At 40.0% G+C, this 14470-nt stretch overlaps 1 protein-coding gene across 1 annotated transcript in view; it reads right to left on the minus strand.

Moving 5' to 3' along the window:
* LOC110402371 (cytosolic carboxypeptidase 6-like) overlaps positions 1-14470 on the minus strand; it is an 865976-nt gene that overhangs the window by 175682 nt on the left and 675824 nt on the right. The window contains exon 9 of the mRNA XM_021404385.1: positions 6925-7039. Coding sequence (XP_021260060.1) covers positions 6925-7039 — 115 coding nt within the window. The remainder of the gene's footprint in view (positions 1-6924; positions 7040-14470) is intronic.

Genomic DNA, 14470 nt, shown 5'->3' on the forward strand with positions numbered 1-14470 from the left:
GGCTCCTACAGCAACACACAGACATAAATGGCACTCGGGTACAAAACTTCGATTCACTTGGCTGGGATTCATGCGTTGGGTGCTTATCCTCTGCATAACAGCTCAAAGGTAATAATCACAAATGGTCCTATTTAAATGGAAAATAAATAGCCCTGTCTCTTTAAGGACATCATGTCTCATTCTCAGTGGAATAATGGCAGATATAAAAAAGCTATGATTTCAGTATTTCTCATTATGACTTCTCTCCCTGCTTCTATAAAAATAAAAGGCTACTCTGTAGTCCCTGATCAATCTAGCTAAAAGAGAAGGGTTCGCTTATAACAACAAAATAGCAGCTCCAACACTAGTTACGTATTCATCACATGTGGAAATGGTCCCATAATGCTGCCTTCAAGCCCTCGCAACAAGTTGTATTAAATTAGGTCGAGTTTTTTTTTTTCCTCTACCAAAAGCAAAATAAATATAGCTTTATTTAATGCTACTAAAAGGTTCAGATTCAACTGGAACCCCAAGGCATGTGGCTTTGTTGTTAAAGCACATATACTGACTCTATTGATTGGTGCAGTCCTCTGTGCAAGAGAATTTGTCACATCAATAGCAACTGAAAAATACTCAGGAGCTGTAATATGGTTTAAATGAGCAGTTACCACATCAATATAAAGAGCATTTTCAATGGCAGTAGATAGAAACCCTTTTGCAAGCCTGGTATTTGTTTTAAGATAAAAGATCACTGTTTTTTATTTTATTTTTTTTAAACGAAAGGTTTTTTTCTTGTTTAAACTAATAGTGACCAAAACCAGTAACCACGATCGCTGTTTTATGATTGTAGCGTTTTGGGCAATGAGAACCACAATGGAAAGAAGCATCCAAGCAAGAGAGGAACAACAATGCTACAAAGAGAAAATTTTCACTGCTTGCTTGCCTCCCTGGACTTTTCCGCTGCTGATGCCCAAAGCACACCTGATCACAACTGAGGATCCACCCCAGACTTTGCTTTCCATGGCCCAAATCAGCACATACTGGAAAATCCACAACAGATTCAAATGCACAAGGGAGAAGAACAACACAGACCATTTATGAACAGTCCTTAATTGCGAGCAGAATCTGGGGGAGGGAAAGCTTCTCTTCTGCCATGTCTCATCACCTCCCACCTCCATAGGAAGAAGGTAATGCAAGGAAATGGCTGATGCTAAATGTGATCCAGGCAGGTAGAGAAAGCGGCTCACTGCCCTGAGCAATATGCAATCTATGTTAAGAACAAAAACAAAGAGAACGAGGGGCCACTGAGAAGTGGGTGAAGCTGACAGCAGCCTAATGTAGGCAGTGCTTCCTACCCTGGGGCAGGAGCTGAACAGCCTTGGGCCAGAGGAGACTGAGTGCCAGGGCTCACCTTGTCTGAGCTCAACTGGACAGGCACTAGGAAGACGGATCCACTACACATTAATATCAAAACAGAAATCCCATCAGATCAGGAAAAGGAAGAGCATGGGAAGCTGTGAAAGAACATGGGAGAAAGAGCACTATGAGCATCTCCTGCTCTGAGCTTTCCCTTGGCACCATCCACTGCTGCATTGGTGGAAGCTTGTGAGGTTGATGCAGCATGGCTGTTCTCACAGACCCTTGGAGATGTATAGCCTCTGCTTTGGTCACAAATTGATTAAAACCAAGCAAACAAAAACCATAGAAAACTCATGGCAAGGAACAAATCTCCATTTCATGTGATTGAAAAATGCCTCTTTTTCTTTTTTTTTAATAATATGAAATAGTCTTACATTTTCAGAGTATGGAACATACTTTTCCTGACGGTGTATTTTTAGAGTATAATTCCCTCTCAATCACATCCTTTCATCCCTTGGGTTAATGTACCACCAACATTTTTGTCACTCAAGCAAAATCCCACTGAAGGCAGACGAGAAGCGGCATGTGCTGCAAGTTTTGAAGGAGATGAGAAATTTCACACTATCCTGATATCTTCTGGGTAACTGCTTATTTTATGATGACTAATAGGCAATTACTATGGTAATACTGCAATACAACATGTGTGAGGTTTGGGAATGAGAAATTATAGGTAACTACTTTGGACTCATTTCTATGGTAACAAAAAGTAATTGTCATTAAATACCAGTTATAGTGCGGCTGTACCTGGTAATTATAGATTTTTTATGCCCAGTAACATAAATAAAACCAATAAATTTATTCAAAAGGTCCATGATTGTTTACTTATATGCTGTTATATAGAATACACAATGACAAACGTCTAATTAGGAAAAATAAACTCCATCGAGAGCTTCATCTTGTCATCTGAGATGGATACTTGGTTTTTCAATTCAAAGCAATGCATGTGTTTCACATTCATGAAATGAAGCAAGGAAAAAAACCTTCCCCATCAGAAAAATACATGAAAAATAATCAAGAGATGTTAGGCAAATGGCAATATGCACATGAGCAGCCACGTCTCACAAGATGTTAAGTGATAGTATAAAAGACATGGCATATCCAGACACCGTGAACAGTGAACAATTGTGTGGGGGGGTATATAGATATATCCTCTGAAAGTGTTAATATCAAAGACCAAAGACAGCCACCCAATGTTACAAAATATAATTCTAATTCAAAGCTAAGACATTTTGGATACAGCCCTCTTACACTTTTACTGTCAAATGACCCTTCAACCATTACATGTGAACATCAGTTTTTAACTTTGTCTATTAGTCACAGAAATAAAGTTCACAAAAAAACTTTTTAGGATCAATCTGAAGTGTTTAATTTGATCTGAAGCAAAGTTTTCTCATGTTATTTCAGACTTTTCAGTAGGGATCTTACAGAAAGAGTTTTCAAACTGATCATGCCATTATTAAATAAACAAAAGATTGTTCTTATAACATGCTAATTCTAGTCATTCTAATTGTTTCTCTAAGCCTTCCTCTCTCACTTCTTTCACACAGAACAAATTCTCCAATTCAGCCTACTTCCGCAAACAGTTTCAAGTTCTTACAAAATTATATTTCCAGGGCTAAAATATACCATTTGTCCAAAACATTTAATCCCTTAGAAGCTCTCATTTCCATATGAACTCTGCCACCACCTACAGTGAATTTGGCTTTCCAATCTCAGTAGGACTGGCCTCCTTTCCATGCAACAAACTGTTTTGTTGAACCCTCACACAAGCAAGTAGGAGACTGTATTGGCTTCTGAACCATCATACCTGACAGCAAGACAAGAAAAGATCAGAACTGGCATGGGCCCTCTTCCCCCATCCACACAAACTCTTGAAGCCCCTACAATCAAGATAGAGGGATATTCTAGCGATGACATATCAGAACATTTCAGCTTATTCATGGCTTTAATTTAGAGAAGGGTGGTACTGTCACAGCTAACATATCAATGGCAATACAGAAACACTAAGGAAGGGGAGCATTAGTGGGTCACGCAACAAAGCCTTTAGAAAACAGTCAGGATATTTCAAGCGCCTTGTCATGGCATTTCTGAGATATCTCGGTGAAGATCTGCCCAGACTAAGAAATACATCCCTTTTGGTGCTAGTACGGGGTTTCATCTCTGGAAGGTGAGACTGACAAATTGGAACTAATCTAAGACAGTGTGGTACAGTCATCTTGCCTGCAGGGACACATTTCAGCATTCAACTGCAGAATGCCAGCTTAAGAACAAGCTCTTGATAAAGGAAAGTTCAGGCCAAGCCTGGGGATGCACGACTTTTAAAGCAAGAACACATTTTTTTCTTAGTCTAACTCCACCTCCCTGGGGAAGGTAATAGATTCAGAAGATGATAATGCTATAGCGCAAGTAGAGAAAAGTCAAGAAATCTCTCAGCAGTAGTATTCCTCTACTTTCTAAAATTAATTCACACTTTAATCTATCAGAGAGGGATGGAAAAGTTCACAAATATACTTATTTTTGCCACGACCTTTCATGATGAAAAAAAAAAAAAACAAGTTATGTTCCATCCCCAGCAAAAAGGGTCTTTCAATTTGGTTGAGATCTGTGGGCAAATCAGCAGCCAGAACAGAGGGCCAATCACGCTAAAGAGCCACTGTTTTAGCTAGGATGACCTATGGCTTTTTGTTCCCAACTGCATGGGGTCCACAAATACACTTCCCAAACACTTGCATGTACTTGAAAACATCAGTAAAGTTTAGCAATCTTGTTTGCATTAATCCTGATACCAAGGGAATTGACATTCATTCCCATGATCATTTCTTTTAGAGCCCCTTCAAAGTATGTGCAACATAGAAACAACATTCCTCACAGGTGTTTCTGTGCCGCGAGCAGTCATGTTTTATAGCCGTGATATTAAACTCACTTGTTGCTGGTTATGAACATTTCACCACAAGAAAGTCCCTGTAGAGTCACAACCTATTTGGTCTGTTCCCTTGAGAATGAGCAACAATTTATAGACAATTACTGGTATTTTTGTTGCAGTTTTGGTTTAAACTCCTGGATCTTAGTTCACAAGCACTCAGAACAAAGGGGAAAAGATTTCTGAGAAGAGCACAGGACCAGAATATCCACAAGAGTCCTGCACCTCGAAAAGCAACAGTGAAGAAAACCTCATCAGCCAAATGTTACTGTATTGCCCTGTGTAAATGTGCATGCAGAACATGAGAACTAGTACATCCCATCCCTTCTACAAGAACTGCTGACACTCTCGGGCTTTTAATGGTGCTCACTACACCTGGAATTTCAGAGGACAGCCAAGTCCAAAGTCCATCTGACAGCATACTTGGCCAATTGTATAAAGCTGTGTACTGCTGGGGTTAAAATAAACTCTCTCCCAATGGCAGAGGATCAATTTACAAACTCAAGCATGAGGTTTAATTACCCATTTCATTATCTTAACTTGCGTAGCTCTGAACGTGCACCTTCAATGAACCAAAGAAATAGTTAGTAGCTGCTGCTTTGAGAAAGAGGGAGATAACAGGAAGGAGAAGTTCAAATGACTAGAAATGTTCTTGCTGCCTGTGGCACCACAAACCTTGTTTGCAAGCCAAGGAGGATTGTCCCCAGCTGATATCTCTGTGTTACACCATGCCACATTGAAGATTTCTGAAAATTCTATTTATGTGCTAATCTGAACAAAGACCAAAAGAGATGAAACAGACTTATCTAGTCAATCACAGAGAAGCCAAAGAGTTAAAATTTCAAATCCTAGCAATTGATCCTTAGAGATTTTTTTTTCTTTAAATTCATCCAGCAAATTCAAGCAAATAAATTCTGATGTGCTTGTGGATTTTGTGTGAGCAGGAAATAAAGTGTTTGCTGTAAATTATTCACTCAGCACTAGTTAACTACAACGCCGGCACATTACTAGGCTTTTTAATATTCTTCTCAAGATAACAGGTAGTATTTTGCTTATTACCCTCATTTTTAAGTTATTAGTTACATTAGGCCTTTTGTAAATAAAGTGAAGAATTGCAAGGAAATCAAATGCTTTTCCAACTACCTCATTAAAAGTCCTTTTAGTTCAGGAGGGCTGAAAATTCTGCATATCATGAAAGGCTAAAACAATAGCATAATACCAGGCTCAGCAATTCTAGATGAATTCACTTGCCCTTTCGTAATACCTGGGTTCCCAGATGGCTTTTCAGGTTATAAGCCATATGCACGTCTAAAGCTGCATGCCTCTCAAAGGGTATAAATAACAATGCAGGAGAAAAACCTACAGGGCAGGTGAATTTATGGCAGGAAAAGAAAGCAGCTTAATTGCAACTGGACTTGCCTAGGTGCAGGGCACCTGCAACAAGATAATGTAGTATCAGATTGTAGAGCCATTTTAGGGCTTCATTCCTATAAGGTGACACAGCCATTACAATAAATTCCTGGTGCTGTGAGACACCACTACTGCAATATTGCTCTCTGCTTTCAGATTAGCTGAGCTGAGTGAGTATCGGTGTAGCTGGAGGGTGACTATTTGTCCTTGGAAGCTTCACATATAAAACATGCATAAGCATGCTAAAATTACCCATGCAGTCTCCTAATACTTCAGTTCAGGAAGAAACAAAGCACAGGCGGGCTAAGAATCACGCATGAAAACAAAGAACAGAGCCAGCAGCACCAAACTCTGCAACTTCTATCTTCTTCCTCAGTGGTCTCCCCATCCACGCAATAATCTAGTCTTATTCCGCTTAGCAATGCAAAACCTAATTAGATCAAGCCTCAAAGTAGCCTGGCTTCAGCGTATAGTGTTATTTAGTCTTGCACTGTAAGCAAAACCACATACACATATGTATTACAATTCCCAGGGGTTTCTTCAGAGAACTATGTGGTAGATGTAATTGCCCCCACAAACTAATCATCAGCTTATCAACTGCTTTTCATTATCACCTCCAGCAGCACATCTATTTTGTAAATAAATGCATAAAGAACAAACAATTTTAGGGAAAACAAAAGATTATCTGAGTATGTTCTCAACGGAGGAGGAGGTAAAGCAGTAATTCAAATACTAAAATGAAGCAAAATTAGCATAGGGTGGGTGATTATTCCATTCTATGTATCACTATCTATTACAGTACAATAATAGACTGAAATCTGTGTCTTTAATGGATGATCTGGGTAGTTGAAGGAAACTGTGATTGACTGACACATTTACAGAGAGGCTGATGAGCAGCATAATGAATGCATTTATAAAACATAGCTGAGGTCTAGCTCCACACTGACTTCAGCTCCCACACATAAAGGAGACATACAGAGCAGATACCCTTCATCTTGGGGAGTTGCTGTCTACCCCTTAATACAAGCAAATTTGCCATTGTGTCCCCTCCCTCAATGGGAATTTCAGGAAGCTTACAGTCACATGGGAACCTCCAGTATAAAAGAAACGAATTAAAATAAGCCATTTGGTGACAAAACAAGGCAGTGTGGATAAGGTAGATATAACAATATAGAGATTAATTCTCCATATCATACCTGTAATTTCCTAGGTAAACTCCATCAGGATTGAGCATAGGTGCAATCTTGAACACCAGGTGGTCTCTCAGTACTTTTGCAATAGGATGCTGGCTCACAAGGAAATCAATTATACCTGAGAAAAACAAAAAATGAACTTGAAGAGAGAGGTTTATAGCATCAATAATTTCCAGGTATCTATCTGAAAACTCACATATAAAAGATTAAAATGATCATTCCTCCTGGTTCCTGGCAATGTTCTGCTTCAATCAGAACCAGCCACTGGCAATCAAATAGCAGTTTTTACTTAAAAAAAACCCTCCAGAAATAACAACATTAAGAATAAATATCCTTAGTCCATCTTGATAACTCAAGTACAGTATGATCACAATATTAGAAAGTTTCCACAGCCAAGTTTCCACAAAGTGACAAGTTACTGCTCACCAGCTCAGTCACAATAATAAACTTCTTAAGTGGTAAAATTGAGAACTAATGGCTAGTTTAAACTTCGCACCTTACATGGCCAGTGTGTATGTACACAGGCAGGTACTGTCAGTCAGTTCATGAGTGGCACTTTGTTGACGTGAAACACCTCAGATTTGTTCAAGGACATATCTAGATCTACCCTAGACACAGAGATCAGGTCATCTGAATGTGCAAAGAGGTATAAAATGTCCCACTCGATTTGGGAGAGTTACATCAACTCTGTACCAGGCACAGGGAAAACTGGGATTGACAGTTTGGAATTGATAAGGTCAGATTCATCACTTGCTTTACACACATACAAACCAGGAGCAACTCCACCAAGGCAGCTCCTTTACTGTGGCAGCAAGGCAAATAACAGATCCTAAACCCCTTCTTCCAGGCAAATCCACCACCAGACCCCGCCAGGGCTCCTGCCTCTGGGCTTGTGCGTAGGGAGCAACTCATCCTCTCCTTGCTCCAAGGTTGGCATGGGGCAGGAGGTAGGTAGCCTGGCTGTTCCATTCATTGCTTATTCTCCCACTAAGTTGGTACTGACAGAAATAGTTTCCAGGGAACAAATGTCAAGATAAATTGAGTTCCTGTGTAATCTCAGGACACCTACAGATAGGTCATGACAGTTTGCTATTTATTGCAATGTCCATCCTGTGAAGCAGGAACCATTTACTGAATTTCCCCAGAATAAATCAATCACTGTGCTCTAGTAACTGGATAAAATTAAGCAGAGAAAAATTAAGGCTGATCATCAGTAAAATTTCACTAATAGCAAGCTCTATTATACCGTGGAATCATCTCTCCGGGGAAGAGTGAAACCCCATCATCAGAAACAGTTGATGTTGGACAAGGCAAAGCCCTAGGGAATAGATACAACAAGCAATAGTTCAGCACAGAAGAGGTGGCATGGGCTAACTAGCTGACTTCAGAAAGTTGACTATAAACTTGATTCCTTGCGATGCAATAAAAACCTTTAGAAACATACAAACTAAAATCCAAATATATGACCTAAGATGGTCAAGGCATATCTGACTGTAAACATCACCAATTTTGTCATCTATTAATGACTAAACCTGAAAACTAAAACCTCCTACAACTGGGTCTTCCACAGGAAAAGAGACTAAACCTGAATTTCTGCAGCAAATTAGCATACACATAATAATATCGCTCAGGAAATGTTTTTGCAATTATCTCCTCCTAATGAAAGAAACTGAACATCCATCTGCTTTGGGGCTGGTCTTGTGTCTTTTGTTCATTGTACAACAGCAAGAACAAGAAGAAACAACACAGTTGGACCCCAAATAACCAGGTTTCCTGTATGCAAACATAAAAGGCTTAGCTAAGTTAAACTGCTGCTATGACTGTTCTCTGGCAGTGTCTAAACATAACCCACAGTAAGCACAACTGGAGGGTTCAAACCTACTGAAAGGGATTCAATCCTCCACTTAGCTTATGGCTTCCGGAGACAGTATGCTGGTTTTAGTTTTAAAAAGCTTGCAACGAGACTGAAAACCCTACAGCAGTTCATGTTTTCATTAAGACATGGAAGAGTTAACCACCTAGAAATTAGAATTGCTAAGACTGGAAAAGACCTCTAAGATCATCTGGTCCAACCATCCACCTACCACCAATATTGCCCACTAAATCATGTCCCTAAGTACCACATCTACCTCGTTTCTTGAACACCTCCAGGGAGAGAGGCTCCACCACTCCCCTGGGCAGCCTGTGCCAGTGTTCAGCCACTCTTTCAGAGGAGAAGATTTTTCTAATATCCAACCTGAACCTTCCCTGGTGCAACTTAAGGCTGTTATCACTCATTCTATTGCTGATACGTGGGAGAAGAGGCCAATCCCCAACTCACAACAACCTCCTTTCAGGGAATTGTAGAGAGCAATACTGTCTCCTCTTCCTCTTATCCAGACTGAACAATCCCAGAATCCCTCAATCAGGATGTGGCACAAGAGCCCCATGTCTCAGAGTTTTGCTCTGGCTGTAGTTGTACCAAGGAAGAGCCTTGTCCAGATTCTGCTTGCTTTCCTCCTGTTACTGATGCATCCATACTCACAGAGCTTGCAAAGGCAACTCAGCAACTAGAAGATGCAGTTATCAGCTTTACAAAGTGAATTATAATTTCCTAACCAAGAAGATGCTGTAGCATGAAAGGCTCTGTAGAAACATGTTATGAGTGAATGCTGGCTCTTCACAACACACTGTTGCACCAAGTACATAGACGAAAGGGAAGAGACTAATTTTGGACACACAGCAGACTGGTAGAAAATCAGACCTAGCACCTCCCAGTGTATCATCAATCTATTAGGACGTACTGCAGTTATGTTCACCCAGTCAGACACTGTTTACTCTATTTGCATAGTTAGGAGACCATATTACTTAAATCTGACCAAGTCTTATCCCATGACAGAAATACAAAGCAAGAGTTAAAAAAACCTGACAAACAGAAATCTAGCCTGGAAGAAAAGCAACTCCAAGGAGCACAAGAGAAGCACCAGATGAAAGTGTACACAAACCTCACCATAAAATTATTGTAAGCATCCAAATAATCGATACAGTTAGCATAGACTCTTGTCTTTCAGAGGAACCTGATGGTCTCCGGATCAATAACATTTAAAGTAAAAAGACAGATATCAGACCATTAAAAAAATATCATACCAGAGAACTTGGTCTCGTTAATAAATCAATACAAACTAAATTTTACAGCTTCTGTAATCAGCAAGAGACATATCAGTGTATCTCATTAGGCTGGGGTTAGGAATTTGGCAGCAACCAAAGCCCATTTAATATCATTTACTTCAAGGCAGACATGGCAATACAACAGATGCCCTAATTTATTTGTTGATCTTTGTATTAAAATAACAGTTTGCTGGTAAACAGGAAGGGTAATGATGCCAGTCACCCTTGTTAGTGGCTAATAATTGCTTAATTTGTCCACTAATTGACCTGTGCTACTGTTGAAGCACTGGATCATGTTGCAGGGCATGAAGTAAACAAGGCCACTGTAATGTTACTTTAGAGAATGACTTCTGGAAATAGAACTACTTATTGCTATAAATTTTCTCTTCACAGATGAGCAGATTAATTGGTCTGCCAATTAGATTGCTATTAAAGAAAAAAAATAGCTGCCCACAGATTAGTTGGATCTTCGAACCACAGCTCCAGTTTGGGTCAAATGAAATAATCCAATCTGAATCAGTCACACCATTTATGAAAAATAAGGCAAGTATTATCTAAAAACAAATCTCTTCAGCTAGAGGTCAAAGAAAATGTCCCATTAACTGCTTATTGTCTCTTCAAGTCACCTCAATATAAAACAGAGAACTTGATGGAATGGGCCTACTCAGGCACATGATAGTGTGCAAAAGTTCTCCAATTAAAAGAAGCAAACAAATAGAGAGTATTTTGGTACATTCCTTTCTCGAAAGTAATTAAAATAATCATTTTTTAAATAATAACATGCAATTATAGATGCTGCCTGGAACCAGAACAGCTCAGAAATCAGCAATCAGCCATGACGTGAGAAGCGGCTTATCCATAGTCCACACAAAATCAAGGGTAGACTTTATATTAACTTTAAGGAGCTTTCCATAGTTGTTGTGAGGGGAAGAAAAGAAAGAATTAAAAACAGAGAAAAGGGAGAACAGTGCTGACAACTGCAAGCCATTAGATATGCCGTCATAATGGCGCTAGAAATCTTTGCAACGAGCTGTTGTTTTTTAAGTCACTCCTTCCTGGCAAACTTCCCTGAACTGCGCCAAATCTGGACCAGACCTTCTGTATTAAGAACCACGTTGCTGCCATTATTCTTTCTCAAGGCCAGATGTGCTTGCTGGAATTTCTCCTGCAGCTCAGCATCTCGCACCTACCATAACACCAGATCCTGCAACACCTCTCTGCCCTAGCCCAGCTCATGGTGCTTCATTAGCACCCTCTGCTATCACCCCTTCTCCTGTAATGTGGCAAAGAAAACTTCTCTGCTTACCCAGAAAGGACAGTGGAAATTCTGTTTCCTCAATCAACTGCTTTAAACTCCGTTTAAACTTCCTGCCGTCTCTAACATGACCTCTTCACATTTGCTCCTTCCAAAGCAAAGCCTGCATTATCCTGTTTCTCCCTCACCACATCCTTTCACTCTAACAATATATTTAATTGTATAACTATATCATACATTTGCCCTGTTCCTACTACTGAAAATCTAATTACCACAGATCCTAATGCAATATGGCAATTGCTAATGCAAATGTATCCTGGACTATGTTCTAGCATATGCCAAGAAAGAAGAAGTGATTCATATTTTCAGACCCATTTCCTGACATCGAGTAGCTAGCTGCTGATGTCCTACAATCAGTTCACCATAGCCTGGAGGTTAAAGAGAGCGCAACAATTAAGCATGAATACAACAACACGGTATATTCACTGGAAAATAAACATAAAGAGAGTCCTGAGTGCTCATCCTTATATAAAATTATTGAAATGCACCATTAAAGGACACCAAAACCAATAGGAAAGATGCTGTACTTGCACATTTGTGGGAAGTAGGAAAACAAGAATGTGAGGTCTGTTCATCCCTCATCCTTTTTCTTGTGGCTGCAAAGAGGAATAAATGACAGATGAAAGACACTTCTGCATCCCAGTATGGCAGGAAAGATATCATCCTCACACTGAACCTCACTCAGCACAGGTCATAGCAATGCTATACCAGCGTGGGGGCTGCAGAATGCAGATCTGTGCTTTCAGAACAGCCCCCAGGACAGTCAATAGACAGAAACGATCCAATAATACCTTAGCCTGAAGTGTTTCCAATATTCAACACAACAGCAAGAGGTGGAGAGGGAAAAAAAAAAATCACTTTAATGGTGGTAAATGAGCAAAGCTGACTCACAGCAGGGTTACTGACATGATCTAACGTCATGCTGATGCTGAAATTATCCCTACAAAGGATCATCACATAGAGTGATCCATAAGCAGAGGATCATTGCAGATGCTGACCCTACTCCTTCTCGTAGTGCTGCTCCTCCGCTTAGTGGTTCGAAACAGATTGCCGAACTCAGCTATTTGTGGTTTTCTATTGGGCAGAAATGGCAGAAGAGAGGGTATAAGAAGTGAAAACAAGAAATCTTGTCCTAACAATCTTATCAACACGGAAGGGATTCATGGATTTGCAAAATGATGCTTTATTAATTGCTTTCCTTGACTTTCCACAAGTTCCTTTGGAATCCATGGCAAAAATAAGGTTTGTTTCATTGAAAAATAATAAAATACGAGCAGTGAAGGAGCACTGGAAAAGTAAACCAGACACACTGGCTACAGTGTTCAATGAAGGAAATCTCATTGCCTGGAGTATAAATCAACAGTTTCCAGCTCCCAATCCTGATGTATAACTGCATGCATATGCCTGAGTGGTTGCTGCAATTAGCAAGAGTGGGAAAATCCAGCACGCTGCCTGTTTTTCATTAACTCTCTCTGGACATCATCTGTAGTACACACAAGCACAGGATAAATGCTTACACTTGGAGAGGGATGCAATCCTGTGCACAAAGATGTCAGGGAGTATTCATCACACCCTACCTTTCCTCTAGCTTGATGCTCAGATTTCATCCCCCCGCAGGATAGGCTCGGAGCAGAACTGAACAGGCCTGAAGGTGCCACACAGTGAAAACTAATCAAATGTTAGAAAACACAGAGAAGTTGCCAATGCTTCCCATGGACATGAAGCTCTCAAAGGAAGCAACAGCTAGGCAACGTCATTACCCATGACAAGACAAATAGGAGCCAATCAAGACAAGTGAAACGGAGTTCGGAAGGTGACCTAGATGCACTCCCTAACATGTTGATGGTTGGGTTGATCTGGATTACCTGGACTTTTTAATCGTGACACAATTTGTCCCCAACCAGACAAATCACTGTTTTCAGAGTTAAATAAGATATCATTGCTTGAATGTGCCATTGACAGAAAATACCTCAAAACGTATTTAGATTTATTTCAGAAGTATTTTTTTAATATATCTCCAGACATCACTGCTGTTAAAACAAAAACAAACAAACAAACAAAAACAGTTACCTGATGGATTGTACACATGGCCCAATTTCAGCTATCTTTAAAGAAGTTTTAATGAACCAGAGGCAGAAAAGTTGTATGTTTAACTTCGAGGATTCAGCTGTGATAAGCATATTGATTAGGAGCACATCAAGTTGTATTATGGCATATTTGTTCTTTTATTTACCATTGCTCTCTCATCTATTCTCTGCTGTAATTCTACGTCTCTTCAAAACACAGGATTAAAAGCAAAGGAAATTTCAAATAATGGGATAAAATGAATGTGCAGGAAATGAATGGGTGAATTAGATTACAGCAGATGAAACACTGAGGTCTCAAATGCAAAATGCAGGGAGTTTATTTAATTTGTTACTCTTTTAAAATGAAAATATGCTCACTGACTTGAATTAGTAATTTCCCTGTTTTAAGATATGTTAGGCCATTACAGCTAGGCCTGTTTCCAGAGCAGTGAAATAAATGGAAAACAGCCAGTCTCCCAGGGAACACACTAGCTCACTGCATTTTGCCAGCCCAATGAAACAGTGCTAATGTCAGCTCCAGAGAAAGCCATGCTTCTGCTTTAGGGCTGTGTGCAAAGGAATTGGTAATGACTAGCAACAAATGCTTAAAATGGCAGAGCAAGGCACTATGGATTTTAACTCAAATTTTAATGTGCTTGGTAAGCACTAGGAGTAATTGATCCAAAGAATGTTTAAAAAAAAATTAAATTGTTTCCCTCCCTCTCCACCAGTCAGCGTGGGTTCCCACTAATAATTAACTTGGCAATCAGCGTGGCTGAAACACAAACCCAGATGAAGAAAGCAAGAGGTGGGAACAGCAGTCAAGAGGCTCCCAAATGGATTCTGCCAGAGACATACAGTTCTGTAAGTATCTGAGCCAATTTAGGGCATCTCATCTGCCCACCTCTGCACCACCCCTCTCGGTCTGTCCCGTACATTCTTTGGTGTGTAATGGTCTCGGGACTACAGCTGATTGGCAGGCCTCCCTGGACAGATCAGCAAATCACGATTTATACAGAAC

Source organism: Numida meleagris, chromosome 7, assembly GCF_002078875.1.
Source record: "Numida meleagris isolate 19003 breed g44 Domestic line chromosome 7, NumMel1.0, whole genome shotgun sequence".
Classification (NCBI taxonomy): Eukaryota; Metazoa; Chordata; class Aves; order Galliformes; family Numididae; genus Numida; species Numida meleagris.